Here is a 24,812-nt window from a genome sequence, read left to right as displayed (position 1 = left end):
AACTTTTATTGAGTGCCTGCTCTGTACAATGTGCTACTGTGGATGAACAGCAATAAGGCAAACAGATGTGGATTCTGGAGATTACAATCCCAAAGGAGTGATGGATCATTTTTTTAAAGGTATTCATACACAAACTTGTGGGAGGTGTATGAAGAAAATAACTGAACACAATGGTAGTGAGTAGTAAGGGAGAACTTCTTGGAGAGTATGGTCAGGAAAACTGTCTGTAAAGAGGTGACATCTGGGCCAATTACCCTGGAATGGGAAGATGGTGGCCACCCAGCATTGGTGAACAAGGACTCATGTTCAGAGTCTTGCTAGGAGGACAAGAAAGGAATCAAGTGTGACTGTCCAGCACCACTCCTAAACATATAGGCACAAATCTTTTTCCTCGTCTGAGTCTACTCCTTATAACATGGAGCAGCGGTCCTGGTATGGAGAAAATGTGATCAACCAACTCCTACAGTTCTATGGGCCACCTGCTAAGAAGCAGCAGCAGGAGCTTAAGAGGAAGTTTTAAATGCTGTGTAGTGGTAACACTGTAGAAAACATCTTTCAAGCCCTTTGGACATGTCAGGGAACTGTAAATAATGATCCATCTGTAACTCATTTGTTGCTTCTTCAAAGAGTAGACAAGTGACAAACTTGACAGATGGCTAGTTTTGGGTTTGGTCTGGTTTGGTTTGGTTTGGTTTCTAAATCTTGCTTATTAGTAACAGAGTCACCAAAACACTTTGCTTAGGCAGGGGTCTGTGGCAATTATTTGATGAAATGCAGCAACCGACTTTGAGATAAGAATCAAAACCACTACATAAAAGCCTTCAGAAAAACACATATGGATATGATAGCTGATATTTTTCCAAAACACATGATATTGTTTATTCATGAGTTAGTGTAGTTCTGGCTGGATTTAAAGAAGTTCAAAGCTATTTCCCTTTCTGTCCCAATGCATGGATAATTTCTATAAAGAACACCACCCGGGGCATCTGTGCCTTATAACCTACCTCTTTGGCACCACAAGTGAAGACAGAAATAGATACACAGAGCAATTTTTTTTCAAGATCAATTTAACTTTTCTTTTTCAATTAGGGACACTTATCTGTAGTTTCACCAATGTATCCTCACACAAATGAACAGGGAAAAGTAAATAAAACCATAATGGCAATTATTGCTATGTAAATCATGATGGTGATTCACTTAAAGTGTAGAGTCCCCCAAGCCTAAAATACTTCAGAGTATAAGGCTTTTTTTTTTTTTGGTAAAATCAAAGTACTACTTTATTAAGTGAGTTATTTTACACAATATGAACGTCAATATAATTACAATTGTGAAAAAATTTTTATAACAAGGATGGACTGATTTTCAGATTTCCAAATCAGAGTCAACTGTACACTTACACAGAACTGTCTTTGCATGAAGCCCAAAAGGGAACAACAGCATAAAAATGAGTGTTTCTGTAGCCCCTTTATTTTTGCTGATCAACAGTTTGTTAGAAAAGCAGCTACAGGTTTGTTACCTAGGGTCTGAGACAGTAGAAGAGTCAAAGGTGGGCAACCCCAATGGCTCAGCAGTTTAGCGCCTGCATTCAGCCCAGGGCAGGATCCTAGAGACTGGGGATCGAGTCCCTGCTTCTCCCTCTGCCTCTGTCTCTGCCTCTCGATCTCTCTGTGTCTGTCATGAATAAATAAATAAAATCTTACAAAAAAAAGAGTCAAAGGTATCATGAAATCACCTGTAAACAACTTTATGCCTGAACATCAGCCAATTCTGGAGGAAGTAGAATCTTAGGATGCTTGCTTTCAAAGTGCTGCTTGAAGGTCTTCGAGTCTGGCATTTGTGTCCTACAAACAGTGCAGATATATATATAAAGATTTTATTTATTTATTCATGAGAGACACACACACACACAGAGGCAGAGACACAGGCAGAAGGTGAAGCAGGCTCCATGCAGAGAGCCCAACGTGGGACTCAATCTTGGGTCTCCAGGATCATGCCCTGGGCCGAAGACAGTGCCAAAATGCTGAGCCACCCGGGCTGCCCAAGGCTTACTTTGAATGTAAGCTGGATAAACATATATTTATTTGAAAAGCAAATCAAGGGGCTCCTGGGTGGCTCAGCTGGCTAAGTGTCTCAGTCTTGGCTTCGGCTCAGGTCATGATCTCGCGGTCATGAGATCATGAGATTGAGCCCCATGTCCTGCTCTGTACTCAGTGCAGAATCAGCTTCAGATTTTCTCTCCTTGTCCCTCTCTCAAATAAACAAACAAACAAATAAATCCTTAAATTAAAAAAAGTAAAGCAAATCAAATTCCATGGTTTTCTCTACTTGTCCTTATCTGTAAAGACATGTAGAGTTGACACATGAGAAATAGAGCCTTTCTTTTTTTTTTTAATAGAGCCTTTCCATAAATGAGCATGTCTATTCACAAATGAGATACTTCCAGCTCTTACCTTCCACCCTGTTTATTGATATTATTATTATCATGTATAATAAAGATATCTGTCTATGGCTTGGTTTGAAAAGGGCTTGCACACTGTCCATCAGCAATAAAAAACCCATGACCATACTCATGTGGTAATTAAGTCTACAGCCTATCAGCTCATATGAAACAGGCTGAGGCTGTTCTGGTTGGTGGAAGGGAGGAACATAAGACCCTCAGAGGACATCACTAAAATTCCTTCACCCCAGAAATATACACCTCAGTTGGGCAGGCCCTGGTGCGAATAGGAGGTAAGGAATTGTCAGAGAGTACCACTTATTCATGGGAAAGGGAGCCAAACTAGAGCTGAAACCCTAGGCAGACTGAACCATCCAGAGCTCAGTACAGTGGGGAGCAGCATTCAGCTCTTGCATAAAACCACAGTCTGTGTTATAGCTCTTGACTGCATTGTGCTTAAACAGACACTGTCCTACAACCCTGGGGGTTAGGAAGACACGGCTGGGTAGGGGTGAGGGGAGAGAGACACCAGCATAGGCCCTAGTAGGTGTATATATCAGATTCAGGGAATGCAACACTGAATATAAGGAACTATTCTATCCTCAGCTCTAGAGCTAGCTCCCTTGCTATGTGATTTTGAAAAATGAAATCCCACCTCTCAGTCTACATTCCTAAGTCTGCAAATGGGGCATAAAAGTAATGCCCAGGCCGGGGCCTGGCGGGCCTTTCCCGCTGCGGCGTCGCCCGGGTGGCTGTGCGGCGCGGCGCGGCGGCCCGAGCATCATGACGTCCGCCCTGGAGAACTACATCAACCGAACCGTGGCAGTGATCACTTCCGATGGAAGGATGATCGTGGGAACACTGAAAGGGTTTGACCAGACCATTAATTTGATTTTGGATGAAAGCCATGAACGAGTGTTCAGCTCTTCACAGGGAGTAGAACAAGTGGTGCTAGGGTTATACATCGTAAGAGGTGACAATGTTGCAGTCATTGGAGAAATTGATGAAGAGACAGATTCTGCGCTTGATTTGGGGAATATTCGAGCAGAACCTCTAAACTCTGTAGCACACTGAGGAAGAATTACATACATTGGACATACATTGGACATCTGTAAATCTTTGTATAGAAACTGATTATTCTGAGGATGATGTATGGAATTTTTATGAATGTAATTTTGGACTTTTGACTTCATATTGATTCATTGTAATATGATATGTAAATTAAAATATTTCTACATTTCCTTGAAAAAAAAAAAAAAGTAATGCCCATCTTTGGATGTTATTTGTTTTTTCTTTTTTTTAATTAAATAAGTTAGTGCCCATAAAGTCACTCTTTTGAACACTGCACTGAAAAAAAACTGGCCACTATTTAGTAAATCCTTGGCAACCCAAGGACTGGTACCCAAACATACAGCAGAGGAGTTTACATATGTAACTTCTAATTTAATCCTCACAAATATCTTAGCAGGTTTAGCCACTTAGCCACTTAGTAATCAAGAAACTGAGGCATAAAGAGGTTAAGTTAACTTAGTCAGATACATACAATAAACCATCTGTCTGACCCCTCAGTTCTCCTATTCTTAACCACTATAATGTAAAACTCCATAGAGCTAAATCTCAAAGATGCTCATTATTAACATGTCAGTAGACAATATTCTCATGTATTTGCTTTCATTCAGTGAAACAATAAACTACACTGTTTATAAGAATAGTTTTTTTAAAAAATGAGGTCCAAAGCTATTTTTCTTTCAAGTAGGGAAAACATTTTTTTTTCTGAAAACACTGTTTATCTAAAGGTTATTCATCATCAACAAACACTACTTCATTGTAACATCATAACAAACCTACAATTTTGTAGGAGAGAAGTATGGGTTTTAGAGATGTTAAGTGATATCAAGTAAATAGTAATACTAGTAATCATTTACTGACATTCTACATTTAGCATGTCTTCTGGTGCTTTAGGTTATATCTAATCTCCATGATAAGACAAGGCAGTGTCACCCTCACTTTCATAAATGCAGAAAGTCAGGAAATATTTGCCAAGGGCTCAAACCCTTAAATGATGAAGGTAGGTTCAAGTTCAGGTCTTTCTCACTCTTCAAGCTTTGCTTTTTCTAGTTCAGCAAGCACTGTCATAATAAATAGATACCTCCTTACTCTTTCTTATGCTCTTCCTTTCCCTGACTCAAGTATCTCCCAAATTCAAGCCTTTATCATGCTTCACTGAAGCATTAAAAATGCCTCGATTTGTTTCTTTCAAAAGCACCCTCCACACTGCCACCAGAATTATATAAGTAACAGCAGCACAAATCTGACTGTGACTGCTATTCTCAACATACTTTAACAAGTCCCTTCAAGCGCATTCCAAAGCCCAAGACTTCATTTGGCCTATGAAGTCCTCTGTAGCTGACTCCACATCTCATATTTTACTTTCAAGTAATACAAAATGCCCAGAGTTCCCCAAGCATACCCTGCTGTTCATTTAGCACTGCCTTTATACTCTCTGTGGTTGAGTAACCACCTTATGACCTTTCAGTCACCAACTTTTCCCCATCCCCCAAAACTGCCACACATGTTTACCTCTTAAGAATCACCCCAGACGATGTAAGCTGGTATAACCACTCTAGAAGACAGTGTGGAGGTTCTTCAGAAAGTTGAAAATAGAGCTACCCTATGACCCAGCAATTGCACTACTAGGGATTTACCCCAAAGATACAAATGTCATGATTCAAATGGGTACTTGCACCCCAATGTTTGTAGTAACAATGTCCACAATAGCCAAACTATGGAAAGAGCCCAGATGTCCATCAACAGATGAATGGATAAAGAAGATGTAATACACACACACACACACACACACACACACACACACACACACATAATGGACTACTACTCAGCCCTCAAAAAAAATCAAATCTTGCCATTTGTAATGTAATGACATGGATAAAACTAGAGGATATTATGCTAAGTGAAATAAGTCGATCAGAGAAAGACAATTACCAGACGATCTCACCCATATGTGGAATTTAATAAGAAACAGAACAGAGGATCATAGGAGAAAAGAGGAAAAAATTTAAAAAGATGAAATCAGAGAGGGAGACAAATCATAAGAAACTCATAATCATAGGAAACAAACTGAGGGTCCCTGGAGGGGAAGGAAGTGGGCAGATGGCGTAACTGGGTGATGATTAAGGATGGCATGTGACGTAATGAGCACTGGGTATTACAGAAGGCTGATAAAACACTGACCTCTACTTCTGCAACTAATAATACATTATGCGTTAATGGATATTTTAAAATTTTAAAGTAAAAAAATAAAATAAAAAGAACCATCCCAGACATCTCTAGAAATAGCTGCCCACCCTTTATTCCTCAAACTGAAAAAGAAAGATCTCTGTCAAACTCCTAGGCTCTGCACATACCTCTCACACATTATTTTGAAATGTTCTATGTATGTCTGTATTTTTCTAAAACTATAGTTTATTTAGCTTTGTTTTTCGGTACTTGGTAAGACTAGAAATTTAGCAAAGAATTTGTTGAAATACACTTAACTGGCTTGCCCACGTATAACATCTGAGAAACAGAAGGAGGAGGATTTTAACTTCAGGTCTTTTAAGGCTAGGCCCAGTGCTCTGTTATATCCAGAAAATAAACACATCTATCCTGTAGCGAATTATGTTGCATAGACACAATTTTGAAACAGAGGTTGGAGCAGAACTAGATCAAGTGCCTAACACATGCCTGAAATTATTGTCATCTTGGAAGCAAATGACAAAATAATAAATTTAGGCTACTTCTAAACTATTGGTATCAATATGTGACAAATCTGTACCAATTTCTAACATGGATCAGTGTATTTATGAAGTGTCTATAATATAGCAGGAAAAGTTTGCATCTAAATGAAATATATTTATGCCAACAATGACCTTTAGTAATTGCATAATTACTGCATTGCCTGGTACTATTTGCAGACATTCGGTTATTAAATACAGATTCAGGAGCAAGGGAAGAAATCACAATTTTTCTAGATAGGCTCTCAATCTAGAAGTAATTAAAGACTTACTTAAGAGACAGAACATGAAAGACCCTTCACAAACCAAACAGTTAAACCTACATTAAATTAAAATTACATTTTACCTTAGAATTACGAAAAAGAAATACTTTACTGCCTGCAAGGTAAATCATTTTAAATAAGCTCCTTCAGTCTGACACAGTCTCCCTGATGGATTTCAAATTAAAATAGTTTACCCTATTAGGGGAAATGCCTCACTTTCCTTTACGGATTTCCCCCTTTAGTCTTTTAAACGTGAGTGCCTCTTGAATACTGCCCTTGGCTCTTCTTTCTTATGTACTCCCTGGGGATTTCATTAAAGAACTCCATTTTAACTACCATTCAGAACTAGATTACTCCATTCCTACAACTCATCCAGTGAGGCCACTGTGAGGCTCAGGGGCGGGTTGTTTACCCCGTGAGGCCCCAGGAGGAATAGCCCACTTGGCGGGGCCAGCTCTGGAGCCCAGGATTCAGCTCCCGCGCTAACCACGGAGCTCTCCGTCTGCAGGGCCTGGAGGCTCGGGGCCGGGCCGCTGCTCTGCTCAGCTGGGGCAGGAGCGTCCTTGCTGTCCTGGGCCCTCCCGGCCTCTGCCTGTCCGGGGGGTAGGCCGGATCCCGGGCTGTGTCCCGGCGCCCTGTGCTCCTGGTCTGCGCTGTTGGATTCGAGCTCCAGCCCCACAGCCCCCTCCGCGGAGCCTCTTCCTCTGCCCGAGCCCCTCCGAGCTGCTCCCACCCCGCAGCCCCCTCCGCGGAGCCGCCCCCGAGCCCCTCCGAGCTGCCGTGCGCGCTGCAGCCCTTAGGGAGCTCGGCGCACTCTCCCGGGGCGCAGGTGTCTGTTAGTGTCCCCGGGAGCCCGAGGGCATTCCCGCCCTCCCAGGTCCTGCTCCAACTCCCTGCGAGCCCCTTTCCGCCCAGGAAGGTTGGTGCAGCTCCTGCTTCTCCGGGACGGGGCTCTCCTGTCCTGGGGACACTCCCCCCAGCCTCAGCCTGGCTCCTCACGGGGCCCCTCCCCCTTGGAGGCCGTTTGTTTCTTTATTTCTTCCCCCCACCCCCCACCCCGTCTTCCTACCTTGATAGAGGCGTGAACTCTTCTCACTGTAGCATTCCAGCTGTTCTCTCTTTAAATCTCAGACCGAATTCGTAGATTTTCAGGATGGTTTGAAGGCTATCTAGGTAATTTGGTGGGGACAGGTGACTTGGGGACCCTACTCTTCCGCCATCTTGCCTAAAATCCCAAAATATTTAGTCTTGAGAGGAAAATGATGCTCTTCCCTAACCTGTTCTTACTTCACCACCTAGGTTTCTAAACCACATGATAGATGCCTCTGTGCCAGTGAAAACAGATCCTTAAGATCTTCCCTGCAGCCCCTGTCTGCATCAGGGTTCAAGCTTACTCCATGAGATGCATTAATAACAGAGACCACACCCTGCCCCCCGCATATTTCTTTCCATATATATCTCCAGACACCTCCCTTTTTGGAGACACTTTCCTACTATGTAAACTACTCCACCCAAATAGCGTCTTTGAGCTTTTAGCTGCCCATTTTCATCAAACACACACCAAAATTCACAAGGTCTTCAATCAAGTGAGTTGCTAAATACCAACCCCTATAGTTGTTCAGAACATGTCGTTAACATGTGTATTTTCAAATCTAAAGCCCAAGCACTATTTGGATTGTCACACGGATAAGGGGAGAGAAAAGGGTGAGAGGGCATTGGGCAGAAATGTATCCTCAGATCTCCAGTCCTAAAAACTGCTTGAAGAAGTTGCCAGTACCATGTCAGCACTTCATGATCTCCTTGCTCCCTGCACCCTTGTTCTGCTCTCTGCTTCAACCCCACTTCCCAAATCTTCTTGTCAGGGCTTTGCATCTTTGCAAGTGCCCCACCATTCAGCCAGTTGTTGTTGTTGCTTTTAAGATTTTATTTATTTGAGAGAGAAAGTGAGCCAGAAAAAGAGCACAAGTGGGGAAGGGCCACAGGAAGTGGGAGAAGCAGACACCCTGCTAAGCAAGGAGCCCCCAACCAGGGGTAGACCCTAGGACCCTGGGATCGGGATTTGAGACTAAGGCAGACACTTAAACTGAGCCACCTATGTGCCCCTCTTTAGCAGCTCTTTAAGCCAATAATTGGTTGTTAGATTTGTGTCTTCTTCCACCTACCTCCCACAGCAAATTTATCACTACATCTCATTGGTTCTATACTCTAAATTTCTATTGATTTTATTTTTCCCTTCTCTGCATCCCCACAGTCTCTAGTCGGGACCTACATCATGACTTGCTGAGACTAATACAATAAGCCACAACTGACTTCATCACATCTAATTTTGTGCCCTGAGCATTTTTTTCCCTATTATACAGAGTACTTTTTTAAATGTCTGCTTCTCCCCCTCTTAGAAATCTTAAAGTCTTCCTAAATTCTCTGAATGTCAGGGCCTTCAACTATAAACTGAGGATAATGATTTCTCCACTAGTGGTTATTATAAGAATTTGAGAGAATATAAAATATATGTACAGAGAATATGTATATAAAAAGCCTTATATAATATTCTATTTGGCATGTGTCAGAAGTTATTACTTTTTTTATAAGATACTTGAGGGCATTGGACTAAGTGGAGAAGCAGAAGTCCATTCTAGCTCTAAACTATTACGGTTGTATGTTACCAAAAGAAGCTGGATGAACCTAAATATGAAACTTGATGCCATACTCTTTAGATATTCTATTGGTAATAGAATACTGAATCAGATGGACGCAGATATGACTCATATCAGACTATGTCAAAGGTCATAAAAAATCACTCTTGTCTACATACTGCATGTTGCCAACCCCAGCTTTGTCACCTTTCTTCCACTGGGTCATAGATTGTTGACAGATTGCTCAGGTTAGGGAGTCAAAAAAAGAAAATGAGTGCTTCAAATAAGTCAAGCCTTTAAAAAAACTGAAATAAGAACTTTAATATAAACACAGCTCATCTCATCTTTGCCTCAAATGAGGATGAGGGTGGAAGGAGAGTTTCCAAAGGTGGAAGTGATGGTGTTTTCCAGTTAATACATAAGAAGGGAGAAAAGAACAATCAGAGAGAGGCATAACAGATGGTCTTCTGAGAAAGAGAATACTTTTTAACTGAATTAAACTGAATTTAATTTAAAAAGCCTCCTGGGTTCTCCTCCACAGGAATTTGAGGATCAAAACACTGGGGAATGAGAAGTTTGTAATATTTTCTCTGGTTCCTAGAACTCTTTTTTTTTTAAGATTTTATTTATTTATTCATGAGACACACACACAGAGAGAGAGAGAGAGAGAGAGAGAGAGAGAGGCAGAGACACAGGCAGAGGGAGAAGCAGGCCCCATGCAGGGAGCCCGACGTGGGACTCGATCCCAAGTCTCCCAAGATCATGCCCTGGGCTGAAGGCTGCACCAAACCGCTGAGCCCCCCAGGCTGCCCTGGTTCCTAGAACTCTTTCAGGAGAATACGCTAGCTCTGAAGTATGGAGTAACTACCAGGAAAGGAAAAATAATAAAGAATACCGAAAGAATATGGTGTCCCTCAGCACCTTGAGATTCAAAATGAAATTATGAAACCTGTATCTATCAGTAGATATATAGTACCTTTTCCAGAAGCATAAGTCTATCTTCTAGTCTTTCTCTGATCTTTTCTAGATTCTAAACTCCTGCTCCATCATCCCATTCTTGAAAGGAATTTCTTGGATCAATGACCATTCATTCCTGCAGATGTGGGAATTGTGCCATTTCCTTTTTAATCTGTGGTAGATAAACATATCTTTCTCAATGAATGAAGCATTAGTTTATTTGCTTAAGATAAATGAATGAATGAATGAGTCTGAGAACTCCCCACAAAGCTTGTTCTTACAGCCTGAATTGCAAAGTCTTTCTCTACATATTGTGTGAAGAATGCCTACCTTGTTGGTTGTTACAGGAAACTGAGAGTTATAAATGAAAAACCTTATATTCTGCTTGGCACAGAGTCTAGAGTTACCTTTTCCTGTAATAAAGTTCAATGATTTCCCAAATTTGGAAATTAAAATTTCAGGTATATCCCCAGAACAAGCATCATTAGGATTTTTCAAATAGTACGTAGCTCATGGTCCAAATACACACGTTTTAAAATGTCATATAATTGATGAGATCCATTAAACCTCCAAAGACATATTTGGCTTTCTATTATGAATTCCAATACTTGAAAACCTTGGGGGAAAGCCTTCTGTAACAGGGTATGTCAAATACAAGCTCTGTTTTTGCTTATTTATACTAAATAGCCTCTAACCCCCAATGCACTATGCTGCACAAGATTTATTTGCAAAGTCTTTAGCCAGAGCTAGAGTTCCATGAGTTCTAGTATGCATGAACGTCTCTCCAGCAAATTATTTTGGGTTAGTTTTTGTGATGTGGCTTTGATTTCAACAAATTTGTCCACTTATGTTTAGAAAATACATAGTTATGAACACTTTTTATCCAGTGAGCTGTATTTTCATTTTGGAGTATACTATTTAGAACAAAGACTAAATGTATTGAATGCATTCCTTCGTGGGTTATAAATTAAATTTCTGGATAGGGACATGATCCTTACATCCTAAGCAAGGCAGAAAGTTATATCATTTTCAAAATATTTAGTGAGATATTTAGCAGAGGGAGAAGCAGGCTCCATGCAGGCAGCCCGACAGGGGACTCGATTCCAGGACTCCAGGATCACACCCCGGGCTGCAGGTGGAACTAAACTGCTGAGCCACCCAGGCTGCCCAAATTTTCAGATTTTAAGAATCTCTGAAAAAGAGTTTATATTAATAAATTCATTCTGTCACTGTGTTACTCATGATAGGGGTCTTTAATTGGTTTATTGATTCTTTGTTTTATAAAGAAAGATTTCATAATCTTAGTTGGGGTTATGAGTTTCAAAAGAATTTCACAAATTGGTAAATGTTAAACAGAGTCACTGATAGTTTAATAACTGATCCATACTTGCTGATATAACTGTGTACCTTGCATCTAGAGATCATTTTTTAAGAAAAGAGCCAAGCCAATTTTGTTTACCCAACACAGTAAAAAAAAAAAAAATTCTACTGTGAAATGACAAAAATGTGATAAAATTTAGTCTCTAGAAGGAATCTGAAGCTGCCCTCTAGTCAAAGCCTAATTATTTAGAAAAGCAAAAACACCATTCTTTATTCTCTCATTTAACAATGCACTTACAAGGCAGGATGTTAGACCCTGCAATCAAAGATGGATACATGAGAATGTTTGCCTTCAGCAAATGTAAAACTTCGTATCTGGCTTTCCTCTCCCTCAGACAGGGCTTTTCCCAAGTAGCACATGTTAGTCCTTTACTCCCTCATATCCCATTTGATTCTCTTTCTCCTTCAACCCAGGTATCACTCGAGTTATTCCAGAGAACTCCCCTATCAGGTCAATAATGAACTCGTTGCTCTAACGGTCCCTTTTAATCAGTCTTCCTTGGCCTGTCCCTAATCCTTGACACTCCTTCATGAGATGACAGGGACATTCTTCAGGGGCCTTGCTCTGTCTATGAACTGTATGTTTTCAGCAGTAACATCATAGGGGAGCAAATGCATAGGAGCGCCCAGCAGAGCCACATTTCCCCAGCCTTTCCCAGGAAGGAGCAACCAGGACTCTTTCCTTGAATCAGGCACTGTGAAATGATGATAACCGCACAAAATGGAAATAAATAGGTGGAGGGCAAGATGGCAGAAGAGTAGGGTCCCCAAGTCACCCGTCCCCACCAAATTACCTAGATAACTTTCAAATCATCCTGAAAACCTACGAATTCGGCTTGAGATTTAAAGAGAGAACAGCTGGAATGCTACAGTGAGAAGAGTTCACGCTTCTATTAAGGTAGGAAGATGGGGTGGGGGTGGGCGGGGGGAAAGAAAAAAAGAAACAAAAGGCATCCAAGGGGGAAGGGCCCCGCAAGGAGCCAGGCTAAGGCTGCGGCGAGTGTCCCCAGGACAGGAAAGCCCTGTCCGGGAGAAGCAGGAGCTTCACCAATCTTCCCAGAGGGAAAGGCGATGGCAGACAGTTGGAACAGGATCCCAGGAGGGCGGGGATGCCCACAGAGCACCTGCGCCCAGGGAGACCTCACCACACCCCAGGGCGGAGCTCCCCCAAAGGGCTGCAGCACGTGCCCGGCTGGACCCGTGAGCAGCTCGGAGGCGGCTCGGTAGGAGGTTCTGCGCGTAGGGAGCTGCACGGCCCCGGGAGCAGCCTGGAAGCAGCTCCGGCAGAGGCTCTGCGCAGAGGGGGCTGTGCTGCCGGGAGCACAATTCCAACAGCACAGGCCCCAGAGCACAGGGCGCCGGGAACACGGCCCAAGATCCGGCGCTCCCCCCAGGACAGGCAGAGGCCGGGAGGGCCCAGGATAGCAAGGACACTCCTGCTGCCAGGCGGCCCCGAGGTGAGCAGATCAGCGGCCCCGCCCCCGGAGCATCCAGGCCCCTGCGACTGGCAGCTGCGGTTGTTACTGCAGGAGCTGACTCTAGGGCTAGAGAGCTGGCCCCCACCACTGTTGTTGTTCCTCCTGGTGTCACCGTGTGCCCGGGATGGAGTGGGGCCAGCAGGGAACAGGGGCCTCACGGGATAAACAACCCCCACTGAGCCTCACAGTGGCCTCACAGTATAAACACGTTAAACAACTTTCAGTGAGCCCTGCACCAGGCAGGGGGCTGAGCAGCTCCCCAAGTGCTCACACCTCAGAATCAGCACAGCAGGACCCTCCCCCAGAAGACCAGCTAGATGGACAGGGGAAAAACAAATTATTGACCCAAGATGCACTGGAAACTTCCAGGGGAAGTCGAGGGATTTATAGTACACAGAATCAGAGGATACTCCCCCTTGTTTTTTGTTTTCTGTTTTCTTCCCCCCTCTTTCTTCTCTTCTCTTCTTTTTTCCTTCTTTTTTCTTTTCGTTTTCTTCTTTCTCTTCTCTCTTTTTCTCCTATTTCCAATACAACTTGTTTTTGGCCACTCTGCACTGAGAAAAATGACTAAAAGGAAAACCTCACCTCAAAAGAAAGAATCAGAAACAGTCCTCTCTCCCATACAATTACAAAATCTGGATTACAATTCAATGTCAGAAAGCCAATTCAGAAGCACAATTGTAAAATTACTGGTGGCTCTAGAAAAAAGCATAAAGGACTCAAGAGACTTCATGACGGCAGAATTTAGAGCTAATCAGGCAGAAATTAAAACTCAATTAAATGAGATGCAATCCAAACTAGAGGTCCTAACGACGAAGGTTAATGAGGTAGAAGAACGAGTGAGTGACCTAGAAGACAAGTTGATGGCAAAAAGGGAAACTGAGGGAAAAAGAGACAAACAATTAAAAGATCCTGAGAATAGATTAAGGGAAATAAGTGACAGCCTGAGGAAGAAAAATCTACATTTAATGGGGGTTCCCCAGAGCGTTGAAAGGGACAGAGGTCCAGAATATGCATTTGAACAAATCATAGCTGAAAACATTCCTAATCTGGGAAGGGAAACAGGCATTCAGATCCAGAGAGATACCCCCCACCTAAAATCAATAAAAACAGTTCAACACCTAGACATTTAATAGTGAAGCTTGCAAATTCCAAAGATAAAGAGAAGATCTTGAAAGCAGCAAGAGACAAGAAATCCCTGACTTTTATGAGGAGGAGTATTAAGGTAACAACAGACGTCTCCACAGAGACCTGGCAGGCCAGAAAGGGCTGGCAGGATATAGCCAGGGTCCTAAATGAGAAGAACATGCTGCCAAGAATACTTTATCCAGCAAGGCTCTCATTCAGAATAGAAGGAGAGATAAAGAGCTTCCAAGGTAGGCAGAAACTGAAAGAATATGTGACCACCAAACCAGCTCTGCAAGAAATATTAAAGGGGACCCTGTAAAAGAGGAAGTCCAAGGAAACAATCGACAAAAACAGGGACTGAATAGGTATCATGATGACACTAAACTCATATCTTTCAATAGTAACTCTGAACGTGAATGGGCTTAATGACCCCATCAAAAGGTGCAGGGTTTCAGACTGGGTAAAAAAGCAGGATCCATCTATTTGCTGTCTACAAGAGACTCATTTTAGACAGAAGGACACCTACAGCCTGAACATAAAAGGTTGGAGAACCACTGACCATTCAAATGGTCCTCAAAAGAAAGCAGGGGTAGCCATCCTTATATCAGATAAATTAAAGTTTATCCCGAAGACTGTAGTGGGAGAGGAAGAGGGACACTATATCATACTTAAAGGATCTATCCAAGAAGAGGACTTAACAATCATCAATATATATGCCCTGAATGTGGGAGGTGCCAAATATATCAATTAATAACCAAAGTTAAGACATACTTAGATAATAATACACTTACACTTGGTGACTTCAATCTACCTCTTTCTACATTCAATAGGTCTTATAAGCACAACATCTCCAAAGAAACGAGAGCTTTAAATGATACACTGGACCCGATGTATTTCACAATTATCTACGGAACTTTACATCCAAATGCAACTGAATACACATTCTTGTCAAGTGCACATGGAACTTTCTCCAGAATAGACCACATACTGGGTCACAAATCAGGTGTTAACTGATACCAAAAGATTGGGATCGACCCCTGCATATTCTCATAATGCCTTGAAATTAGAACTAAATCACAAGAAGAAGTTTGGAAGGATTTCAAACACGTGGAGGTTAAGGACCATACTACTAAAAGATGAAAGGGTCAACCAGGATATTAAGGAAGAATTAAAGAGATCCATGGAAACTAATGAGAATGAAGATACACCCATTCAAAATCTTTGGGATACAGCAAAAGCAGTCCTGAGGGGGAAATACATCGCAATACAAGCATCCATTCAAAAACTGGAAATAACTCAAATACAAAAGCTAACCTTACCCATAAAGGAGCTAGAGAAAAAGCAGCATATTTGCTGATCCTACACCCAGCAGAAGAAGAGAGTTAAGAAAGATTCAAGCAGAACTCAACAAAATCGAGACCAGAAGAACTGTGGAACAGATCAACAAAACAGGAGTTGGTTCTTTGAAAGAATTAATAAGATAGATAAACCATTAGCCAGCCTTATTAAAAAGAAGAGAGAGAAGACTCAATAAAATTATGAATGAGAAAGAAGAAATCACTACCAACACCAAGGAAATACAAACAATTTTAAGAACATATTATGAACAACTATATGCCGATAAATTAGGCAAACTAGAAGAAATGGATGCATTTCTGGAAAACCACAAACTACCAAAACTGGAACAGGAATAGAAAACCTGAACAGGCCAATAACCAGGGAGGAAATTGAAGCAGTCATCAAAAACCTCCCAAGACACACAAGTCCAGGGCCAGATGGCTTCCCAGGGTAATTCTATCAAACGTTTAAAGAAGAAACCATACCTATTCTCCTAAAGCTGTTTGGAAAGATAGAAAGAGATGGAATACCTCCAAACTCATTCTATGAGGCCAGCATCATCTTAATTCCAAAACCAGACAGAGACCCACCCAAAAAGGAGAAAGAGATGGAATACTTCCAAACTCGTTCTATGAGGCCAGCATCATCTTAATTCCAAATCCAGACAGAAACCCCACCAAAAAGGAGAATTATAGACCAATATCCCTGATGAACATGGAGGCAAAAATTCTCAACAAGATACCAGCCAATAGGATACAACAATACATTAAGAAGATTATTCACCATGACCAAGTAGGATTTATCCCCGGGATGCAAGGCTGGTTCAACACTCGTAAAACAATCAATGTGATTCATCATATCACCAAGAGAAAAAACAAGAACCATATGATCCTCTCAATAGATACAGACAAAGCATTTGACAAAATACAGCATCCATTCCTGATCAAAACTCTTCAGAGTGTAGGGATAGAGGGAATATTCCTCAGTATCTTAAAAGCCAGCTATGAAAAGTCCACAGCAAATATCATTATCAATGGGGAAGCACTGGGAGCCTTTCCCCTAAGATCAGGAACAAGACAGGGATGTCCACTCTCACTATTGCTAATCAATATAGTACTACAAGTCCTAGCCTCAGCAATCAGACAACAAAAAGACATAAAAGGCATTCAAGTTGGCAAAGAAGAAGTCAAACTCTCCCTCTTCGCCGATGACATGATACTCTACATAGAAAACCCAAAAGACTCACCCAAGATTGCTAGAACTCATACAGCAATTCAGCAGTGTGGCAGGATACAAAATCAATGCTCAGAAGTCAGTGGCATTTCTATACACTAACAATGAGTCTGAAGAAAGAGAAATTAAGGAGTCAATCCCATTTACAATTGCACCCAAAAGCATAAGATGCCTAGGAATAAACCTAACCAAAGAGGTAAAGGATCTATACCCTAAAAACTATAGAACACTTCTGAAAGAAATTGAGGAAGACACAAAGAGATGGAAAAATATTCCATGCTCATGGATTGGCGGAATTGATATTGTGAAAATGTCAATGTTACCCAGGGCAATTTACACGTTTAATGCATTCCCTATCAAAATACCATGGACTTTCTTCAGAGAGTTAGAACAAATTATTTTAAGATTTGTGTGGAATCAGAAAATACCCCGAATAGCCAGGGGAATTTTAAAAAAGAAAACCATAGCTGGGGGCATCACAATGCCAAGTTTCAGGTTGTATTACAAAGCTGTGGTCATCAAGACAGTGTGGTACTGGCACAAAAACAGACTCATAGATCAATGGAACAGAACACAGAATCCAGAAGTGGACCCTCCACCTTATGGTCAACTAATATTCGACAAAGGAGGAAAGACTATCCACTGGAAAAAAGTCTCTTCAATAAATAGTGCTGGGAAAATTGGACATTCACATGCAGATGAATGAAATTAGACCGCTCTCTTGCACCAGACACAAAGATAAACTCAAAATGGATGAAAGATCTAAATGTGAGACAAGATTCCACCAAAATCCTAGAGGAGAACACAGGCAACACCCTTTTTGAACTCGGCCACAGTAACTTCTTGCAAGATACATCCATGAAGGGAAGAGACACAAAAGCAAAAATGAACTATTGGGACTTCATCCAGATAAGAAGCTTTTGCACAGCAAAGGATACAATCAACAAAACGAAAAGACAACCTACAGAATGGGAGAAGATATTTGCAAATGACCTATCAGATAAAGGGCTAGAATCCAAGATCTATAAAAAACTTATTAAACTCAACAGCCAAGATACAAACAATCCAGTCATGAAATGGGCAAAAGACATGAACAGAAATCTCACAGAGGAAGACATACACATGGCCAACAAGCACTCCTAGGAGAAAATGCTCTGCATCAGGGCCATCAGGGAACTACAAATCAAAACCATAATGATATACCACCTCATACCAGTGAGAATGGGAAAAATTAACAAGGCAGGAAACCACAAATGTTGGACAGGATGCGGAAAAAGGGGAACCCTTCTGCACTGTTCGTGGGAATGTGAACTGCTGCAGCCACTCTGGAAAACTGTGTGGAGGTTCCTCAAACAGTTAAAAATAGATCTGCCCTACGACCCAGCAATTGTACTGCTGGGACTTACTGGAAAGATACAGATGCAGTGAAATGGCAGGACACCTGCACCCCGATGTTTATAGCAGCAATGTCCACAATAGCCAAACTGTGGAAGGAGCCTCGGTGTCCATCGAAAGATGAATGGATAAATAAGATGTGGTTTATGTATACAATGGAATATTACTCAGCCATTAGAAATGACAAATACCCACCATTTGCTTCGACGTGGATGGAACTGGAGGGTTTTATGCTGAGTGAAAGAAGTCAATCGGAAAAGGACAAACATTATATGGTCTCATTCATTTGAGGAATATAAAAAATAGTACAGGGAATAAAGGGGAAAGGAGAAAAAATGAGTGGGAAGTATCAGAAAGGGAGACAGAACATGAGAGACTCCTAACTCTGGGAAACGAACTAGGCGTGGGGGAAAGGGATGTGGGTAGGGGGTGGGGATGACTGGGTGACGGGCACTGAGGGGGACACTTGTTGGGATGAGCACTGGGTGTTATTCTATATGTTGGCAAATTGAACACCAATAAAAAATAAATAAAAAAAAATCAGACCTCTCCACAGAGACCTGGCAGGCCAGAAAGGGCTGGCAGGATATAGCCAGGGTCCTAAATGAGAAGGACATGCAGCCAAGAATACTTTATACAGCAAGGCTCTCATTCAGAATAGCAGGAGAGATAAAGAGCTTCCAAGATAGGCAGAAACTGAAAGAATATGTGACCACCAAACCAGCTCTGCAAGAATATTAAGGGGGACTCTGTAAAGGAAAGAGGACACCCAAAGAAATAACCCACAGAAGGAGGGACTGGATACGTATCATGATGACACTAAACTTTTTTCTTTCAATAATAACTCTGAACGTGAATGGGCTTAATGATCCCATCAAAAGACACAGGGTTTCAGACTGGATGAAAAAGCAAGACCCATCTATTTGCTGTCTACAAGAGACTCATTTAGACCTAAGGACAATTACAGCCTGAAAATAAAAGGTTGGAGAGCCATTTACCATTCAAATGGTCCTCTAAAGAAAGCAGGTGTAGCCATCCTCATATCAGATAAACTTTATCCCAAAGATTGTAGTGAGAGAGGAAGAGGGACACTGTATCATACTTAAAGGATCTATCCAACAAGAAGACCTAACAATCATCAATATTTATGCTCTGAATGCGGGAGCTGCCAAGTATATCAATCAATTAATAACCAAAGTTAAGACATACTTAGATAATAATACACCAATACTGGGAAACTTTAACACGGTGCTTTCTACAAATGACAGATCTCCTAATCACATCATCTCCAAAGAACGAGAGCTTTAAATGATACACTGGACCAGATGGATTTCACAGATATTTACAGAACTTTACATCCAAACGCAACTGAATACACATTCTTCTCATGTGCACATAAACTTTCTCCAGAATAGACCACATACTGGGTCACAAATCAAGTCTCAACCAATACCAAAAGATTGGGATTGTCCCCTGCATATTTTCTGACCATAATGCTTTGAAACTAGAACTGAATGACAAGAAGGAATTTGGAAGAAACTCAAACATGTGGAGTTTAAAGACCATCCTGCTAAAAGATGAAAGGGTCAACCAGGAAATTAGAGAGAGTTAAAAAGATTCATGGAAACTAATGAGAATGAAGATACAGCCGTTCAAAATATTTGGGAAACTGCAAAGGCAGTCCTGAGAGGCAAATACATCACAATACAAGCATCCCTCAAAAAATTGGAAAAAACTCAAATACACAAGCTAACCTCGCACCTACAGGAACTGGAGAAAGAACAGCAAATAAAACCTAAATCCAGTAGAAGAGAGTTAATAGATTTCGAGCAGAACTCAATGAAATAGAGACCAGAAGAACTGTAGAACAGATCAACAAAACCAGGAGTTGGTTCTTTGAAAGAATTAATAAGATAGATAAACCATTAGCCAGCCTTATTAAAAACAAAAGAGAAAAGACTCTAATTAATAAAATTCATGAATGAAAAAGGAGAGATCACCATCAAAACCAAGGAAATACAAATGATTTTAAAAACATATTATGAGCAGTTATACGCCAATAAATTAGACAATCTAGAAGAAATGGATGCATTTCTGGAAAGCTACAAACTACCAAAACTGGAACAGGAAGAAATAGAAAACTTGAACAGGCCGATAACCAGGAAGCAAATGGAAGCAGTCATCAAAAACCTCCCAAGACACAAAAGTCCAGGGCCAAATGGCTGCCCAGGAGAATTTTATCAAACATTAATGAAGAAACAATTCCTATTCTACTAAAGCTGTTTGGAAAGATAGAAAGAGATGGAATACTTCCAAACTCGTTGTATGAGTCCAACATCACCTTAATTCCAAAACCAACAAAGACCCCACCAAAAAGGGGAATTATGGATCAATATCCCTGATGAACACAGATGCAAAAATTCTCAACAAGGGGACACCTAGGTGGCTCAGCAGTTTGGCGCCACCTTCAGCCTGGGGAGTTATCCTGGGGTCCTGGGATCTGGTCCCATGTCAGGCTCCCTGCATGGAGCCTGCTTCTCCCTCTGCCTGTGTTTCTGCCTCTCCCTCCCTCTCTCTCTCTCTCTCGCTGTGTGTCTCTCATGAATAAATAAAATCTTTAAAAAAATTCTCAACAAAATTCTAGCCAATAGGATCCAACAGTACATTAAGAAGATTATTCACCATGACCAAGTGGGATTTATCCCCTGGATACAAGGCTGGTTCAACTCTCATAAAGCAATCAACGCGATAGATCATATCAACAAGCGAAAAAACAAGAACCATATGATCCTCTCAATAGATGCAGAGAAAGCATATGACAAAATACAGCATCCATTCCTGATCAAATCTCTTCAGAGTGTAGGGATAGAGGGAACATTCCTCAGTATCTTAAAAGCCAGCTATGAAAAGTCCACAGCAAATATTATCAATGGGGAAGCACTGGGAGCCTTTCCCCTAAGATCAGGAACAAGACAGGGATGTCCACTCTCACCATTGCTAATCAACATAGTACTACAAGTCCTAGCCTCAGCAATCAGACAACAAAAAGACATAAAAGGCATTCAAATTGGCAAAGAAGAAGTCAAACTCTCCCTCTTCGCCGATGACATGATACTCTACATAGAAAACCCAAAAGACTCCACTCAAGACTGCTAGAACTCATACAGCTATTTGGCACGGTGGCAGGATACAAAATCAATGCCCAGATGTCAGTGGCATTTCTATACACTAACAATGAGTCTGAAGAAAGAGAAATTAAGGAGTCAATCCCATTTACAATTGCACCCAAAAGCATAAGATGCCTAGGAATAAACCTAACCAAAGAGGTAAAGGATCTATACCCTAAAAACTACAGACCACTTCTGAAAGAAATTGAGGAAGACACAAAGAGATGGAAAAATATGCCACGCTCATGGATTGGCAGAATTAATATTGTGAAAATGTCAATGTTACCCAGGGCAATTTACACATTTAATGTAATCCCTATAAAATACCATGGGTTTGGGGATCCCTGGGTGGCTCAGTGGTTTAGTGCCTGCCTTTGGCCCAGGGTGCAATCCTGGAGTCCTGGGATTGAGTCCCGGGTAGGGCTCCCGGCATGGAGACTGCTTTTCCCTCTGCCTGTGTCTCTGCCTCTCTCTCTCTCTCTATGTCTATCATGAATAAATAAATAATATTTTTTAAAATTCCATGGGCTTTCTTCACAGAGTTGGAATAACCTTAAGACTTGTCTGTAATCAGAAAAGACCCCGAATAGCCAGGGAAATATTAAAAAAGAAAACCAGAGCTGGGGTATCACAAAGCCAGATTTCAAGTTGTATTACAAAGCTGTGATCATCAAAACAGTGTGGAACTGGCACAAAAACAGACACTTAGATCAATGGAACAGAATAGAGAACCCAGAAATGGGCCCTCAACTCTATGGTCAACTAATATTCAAGAAAGCACAAAAGAATATCCCCTGGAAAAAGGACAGTTTCTTCAATAAATGATGCTGGGAAAATTGGCCAGCCACGTGCAGAAGAATGAAACTAGACCATTCTATTACACCATAACAAAAGAGAAACTCAAAATGGATGAAAGATCTAAATGTGAGAGAAGAATCCATCAAAATCCTAGAGGAGAACACAGGCAACATCCTTTCGAACTTGGCCACAGCAACATCTTGCAAGATACATCCATGAAGGCAAGGGAAACAAAATCAAAAATGAATTATTGGGACTTCATCAAGATAAAAAGCTTCTGCACAGTGAAAGAAACAGTCAACAAAACCAAAAGACAATCTACAGAATGGGAGAAGATATTTGCAAATGACCTATCAGATAAAGGGCTAGTATCCTCGATCTTTAAAGAATTTATTGAACTCAACAGCAAAGAAACAATCCAATCATGAAATCAGCAAAAGACATGAACAGAAATCTCACAGAGGAAGACATAGACATGGCCAACAAGCACATGAGAAAATGCTCTGCATCACTTGCCATCAGGGAAATACAAATCAAAACTATAATGAGATACCACCTCACCCCAGTGAGAATGGGGAAAATTAACAAGGCAGGAAACCACAAATGTTTGAGAGGATGTGGAGAACGGGGAACCCTCTTGCACTGTTGGTGGGAATGTGAACTGGTGCAGCCACTCTGGAAAACTGTGTGGAGGTTCCTCAAAGTGTTAAAAATAGAACTGCCCAGGGATCCCTGGGTGGCGCAGCGGTTTGGCACCTGCCTTTGGCCCAGGGCGCGATCCTGGAGACCCGGGATCGAATCCCACGTCGGGCTCCCGGTGCATGGAGCCTGCTTCTCCCTCTTCCTGTGTCTCTGCCTCTCTCTCTCTCTCTCTCTCTCTCTGTGACTATCATAAGTAAATAAATAAATAAATAAATAAATAAATAAATAAATAAATAAATAAATAATAAAAATAGAACTGCCCAATGACCCAGCAATTGCACTGCTGGGGATTTAACCCAAAGATACAGATGCAGTGAAAAGGCAGGACACCTGTACCCCAATGTTTATAGCAGCAATGTCCACAATAGCCAAACTGTGGAAAGAGCCTCAGTGTCCATCAAGGGATGAATGGATCAAGAAGATGTGGTCTATGTATACAATGGAATATTACTCAGCCATTAGAAACGACAAATACCCACCATTTGCTTCAATGTGGATGGAACTGGAGGGTATTATGCTAAGTGAAGTAAGTCAATCGGATAAGGACAAAGATTATATATGGTCTCATTCATTTGAGGAATATAAAAACAATGAAGGGGAATAAAGAGGAAAGAACAGAAAATGAGTGGGAAATATCAGTGAGGGTGACAAAACATGAGAGACACTGAACTCTGGGAAATGAACAGGGGTGGTAGAAAGGGAGGTGGGTGGGGGATTGGGGTGACTGTGTGTCAGGCACTGAGGGGGGCACTTGTCAGATTGAGCACTGGGTGTTATAATCAAACTCCAATAAAAAAGAAGAAAAAAGATCAGAATGAAATAAAACAAAAGGACCACTAAAGTGAACAACAAATTTTTAAACAAAGAATTAGAAAATAAAAGGCCAGGAATCCTAAGGAAGAAGAGACAAAAAAAAAAAAAAAAAGAAAAAGAAAGAAAAAAATTGAGAAGAGAAAAATAAAGGGTTGGGGACTGGGAGATACTGGTGGTGACGAAGTTGTAGTGGAGGGAGAATGTAGTCTATCTGAGGGGTTCTAGAGGGTGATCCTCTTGTTTCTGAGTATGTTAAGTTCTGTATGTTAGAAGGTGCTCAGTCCCAAATTTATATAAACCACAAATATGTGTAGAGGGCCCCAACACTGACCACAAAAACATAAACGAGATAAAAGAGGGGAGCAGAATGGGAATGAGGAATCTCGCAGAATGAACCAGCAAGGTATACCACTTGGTTCTGGGTACATACTGGTCATGTTTTAGAAGGTATTAACTTCTGCCATTGTAGAACAAAATGAGGCAGGGAAAACAAAAAACACAAAACAAAAAAAATATATCTTGTATATCTCCCAAAATTAAGTTAAATATGTTGAAGGGAATCTAGAAGTGAAAAATATATCTAGGACCTGTAATTGTAGAAATATGAAAGTCAAAAAGGAAGAATCTTAAAAATTAAGAGCTGGTAAAATATTGTAGTGGATGGGAAAGGAGAAAAAAATTGGATATAAAAACGAGTTGTACTGGAAAAAGAAAAAAGGAGGGGTACCCTCTGGTTCTATATACTGTAAATCCATCCACTTCCCCTAGAGCTTTCCAGCACTGCTGGGTCAAGAACTTGCTCTTCCCCTGTCCTTCCATCTGGTCTTCTGGGGGAGGGGCCTGCTGTGCTGATTCTCTGGTGTGTGTACCTGGGCTCCTGAAGGCAGCAGGGCGCAGCCCCCTCTGCCCTGAGCCAATGCCTGACCTGACCAACCGGCTTCTCCTGGAGTCCCCGCCGGCAGCGCTCCAGCCCTTTACTTAGATGGGCCCATGGTTTGCGGTGCACTGCCCTGGGGTGCACTTCCTCTATTAGTGACTCCAGGAGACTGAAGACTTCACTGCCCAGGAGACTGAAGACTTCACTGCCCCTCCTGAGATTCTGCCTGAGTTCTCTGCTCTCTCTGTCAAACAGATAAGTAAACGATAAAAATAAATAAATAAAAGTGGATATCCCTTTTACTGAATTCTACCAACTCACAGGTACTTAGCAGCCTGCACTGATCACTTTCTCCACTCATGGTCTCTACCTAGTTTAAATCTCACACAAAATTTGACTTTGTTTTCATAAATCCTGTCACT

At 41.5% G+C, this 24,812-nt stretch overlaps 1 protein-coding gene and 1 long non-coding RNA gene across 4 annotated transcripts in view; one reads left to right on the top strand and one right to left on the bottom strand.

The window, feature by feature from the left end:
- LOC100685183 overlaps positions 1-24,812 on the bottom strand; it is a 41,093-nt gene that overhangs the window by 12,704 nt on the left and 3,577 nt on the right. For all 3 annotated transcript variants that reach the window (XR_005373694.1, XR_005373693.1, XR_005373695.1), the window contains exon 2: positions 1,733-1,841. This is a non-coding gene — a long non-coding RNA (uncharacterized LOC100685183). The remainder of the gene's footprint in view (positions 1-1,732; positions 1,842-24,812) is intronic.
- LOC119877253 (U6 snRNA-associated Sm-like protein LSm8) lies at positions 3,148-3,537 on the top strand. Its single transcript, XM_038564454.1, has one exon. It carries the CDS (start codon positions 3,221-3,223, stop codon positions 3,509-3,511), a length of 291 nt encoding a protein of 96 aa, XP_038420382.1. The 5' UTR covers positions 3,148-3,220; the 3' UTR covers positions 3,512-3,537.

Source organism: Canis lupus, chromosome 18 (assembly GCF_011100685.1).
Source record: "Canis lupus familiaris isolate Mischka breed German Shepherd chromosome 18, alternate assembly UU_Cfam_GSD_1.0, whole genome shotgun sequence".
Taxonomy (NCBI): domain Eukaryota; kingdom Metazoa; phylum Chordata; class Mammalia; order Carnivora; family Canidae; genus Canis; species Canis lupus.
Note: the sequence above shows the minus strand (reverse complement) of the source record. Positions and strands in the feature narration are given on the sequence as shown.

Excerpts from the sequence above, each read along its gene's own strand:
- LOC119877253 (XM_038564454.1), top strand. The coding sequence starts at position 3,221 with ATGACGTCCGCCCTGGAGAACTACATCAACCGAACCGTGGCAGTGATC.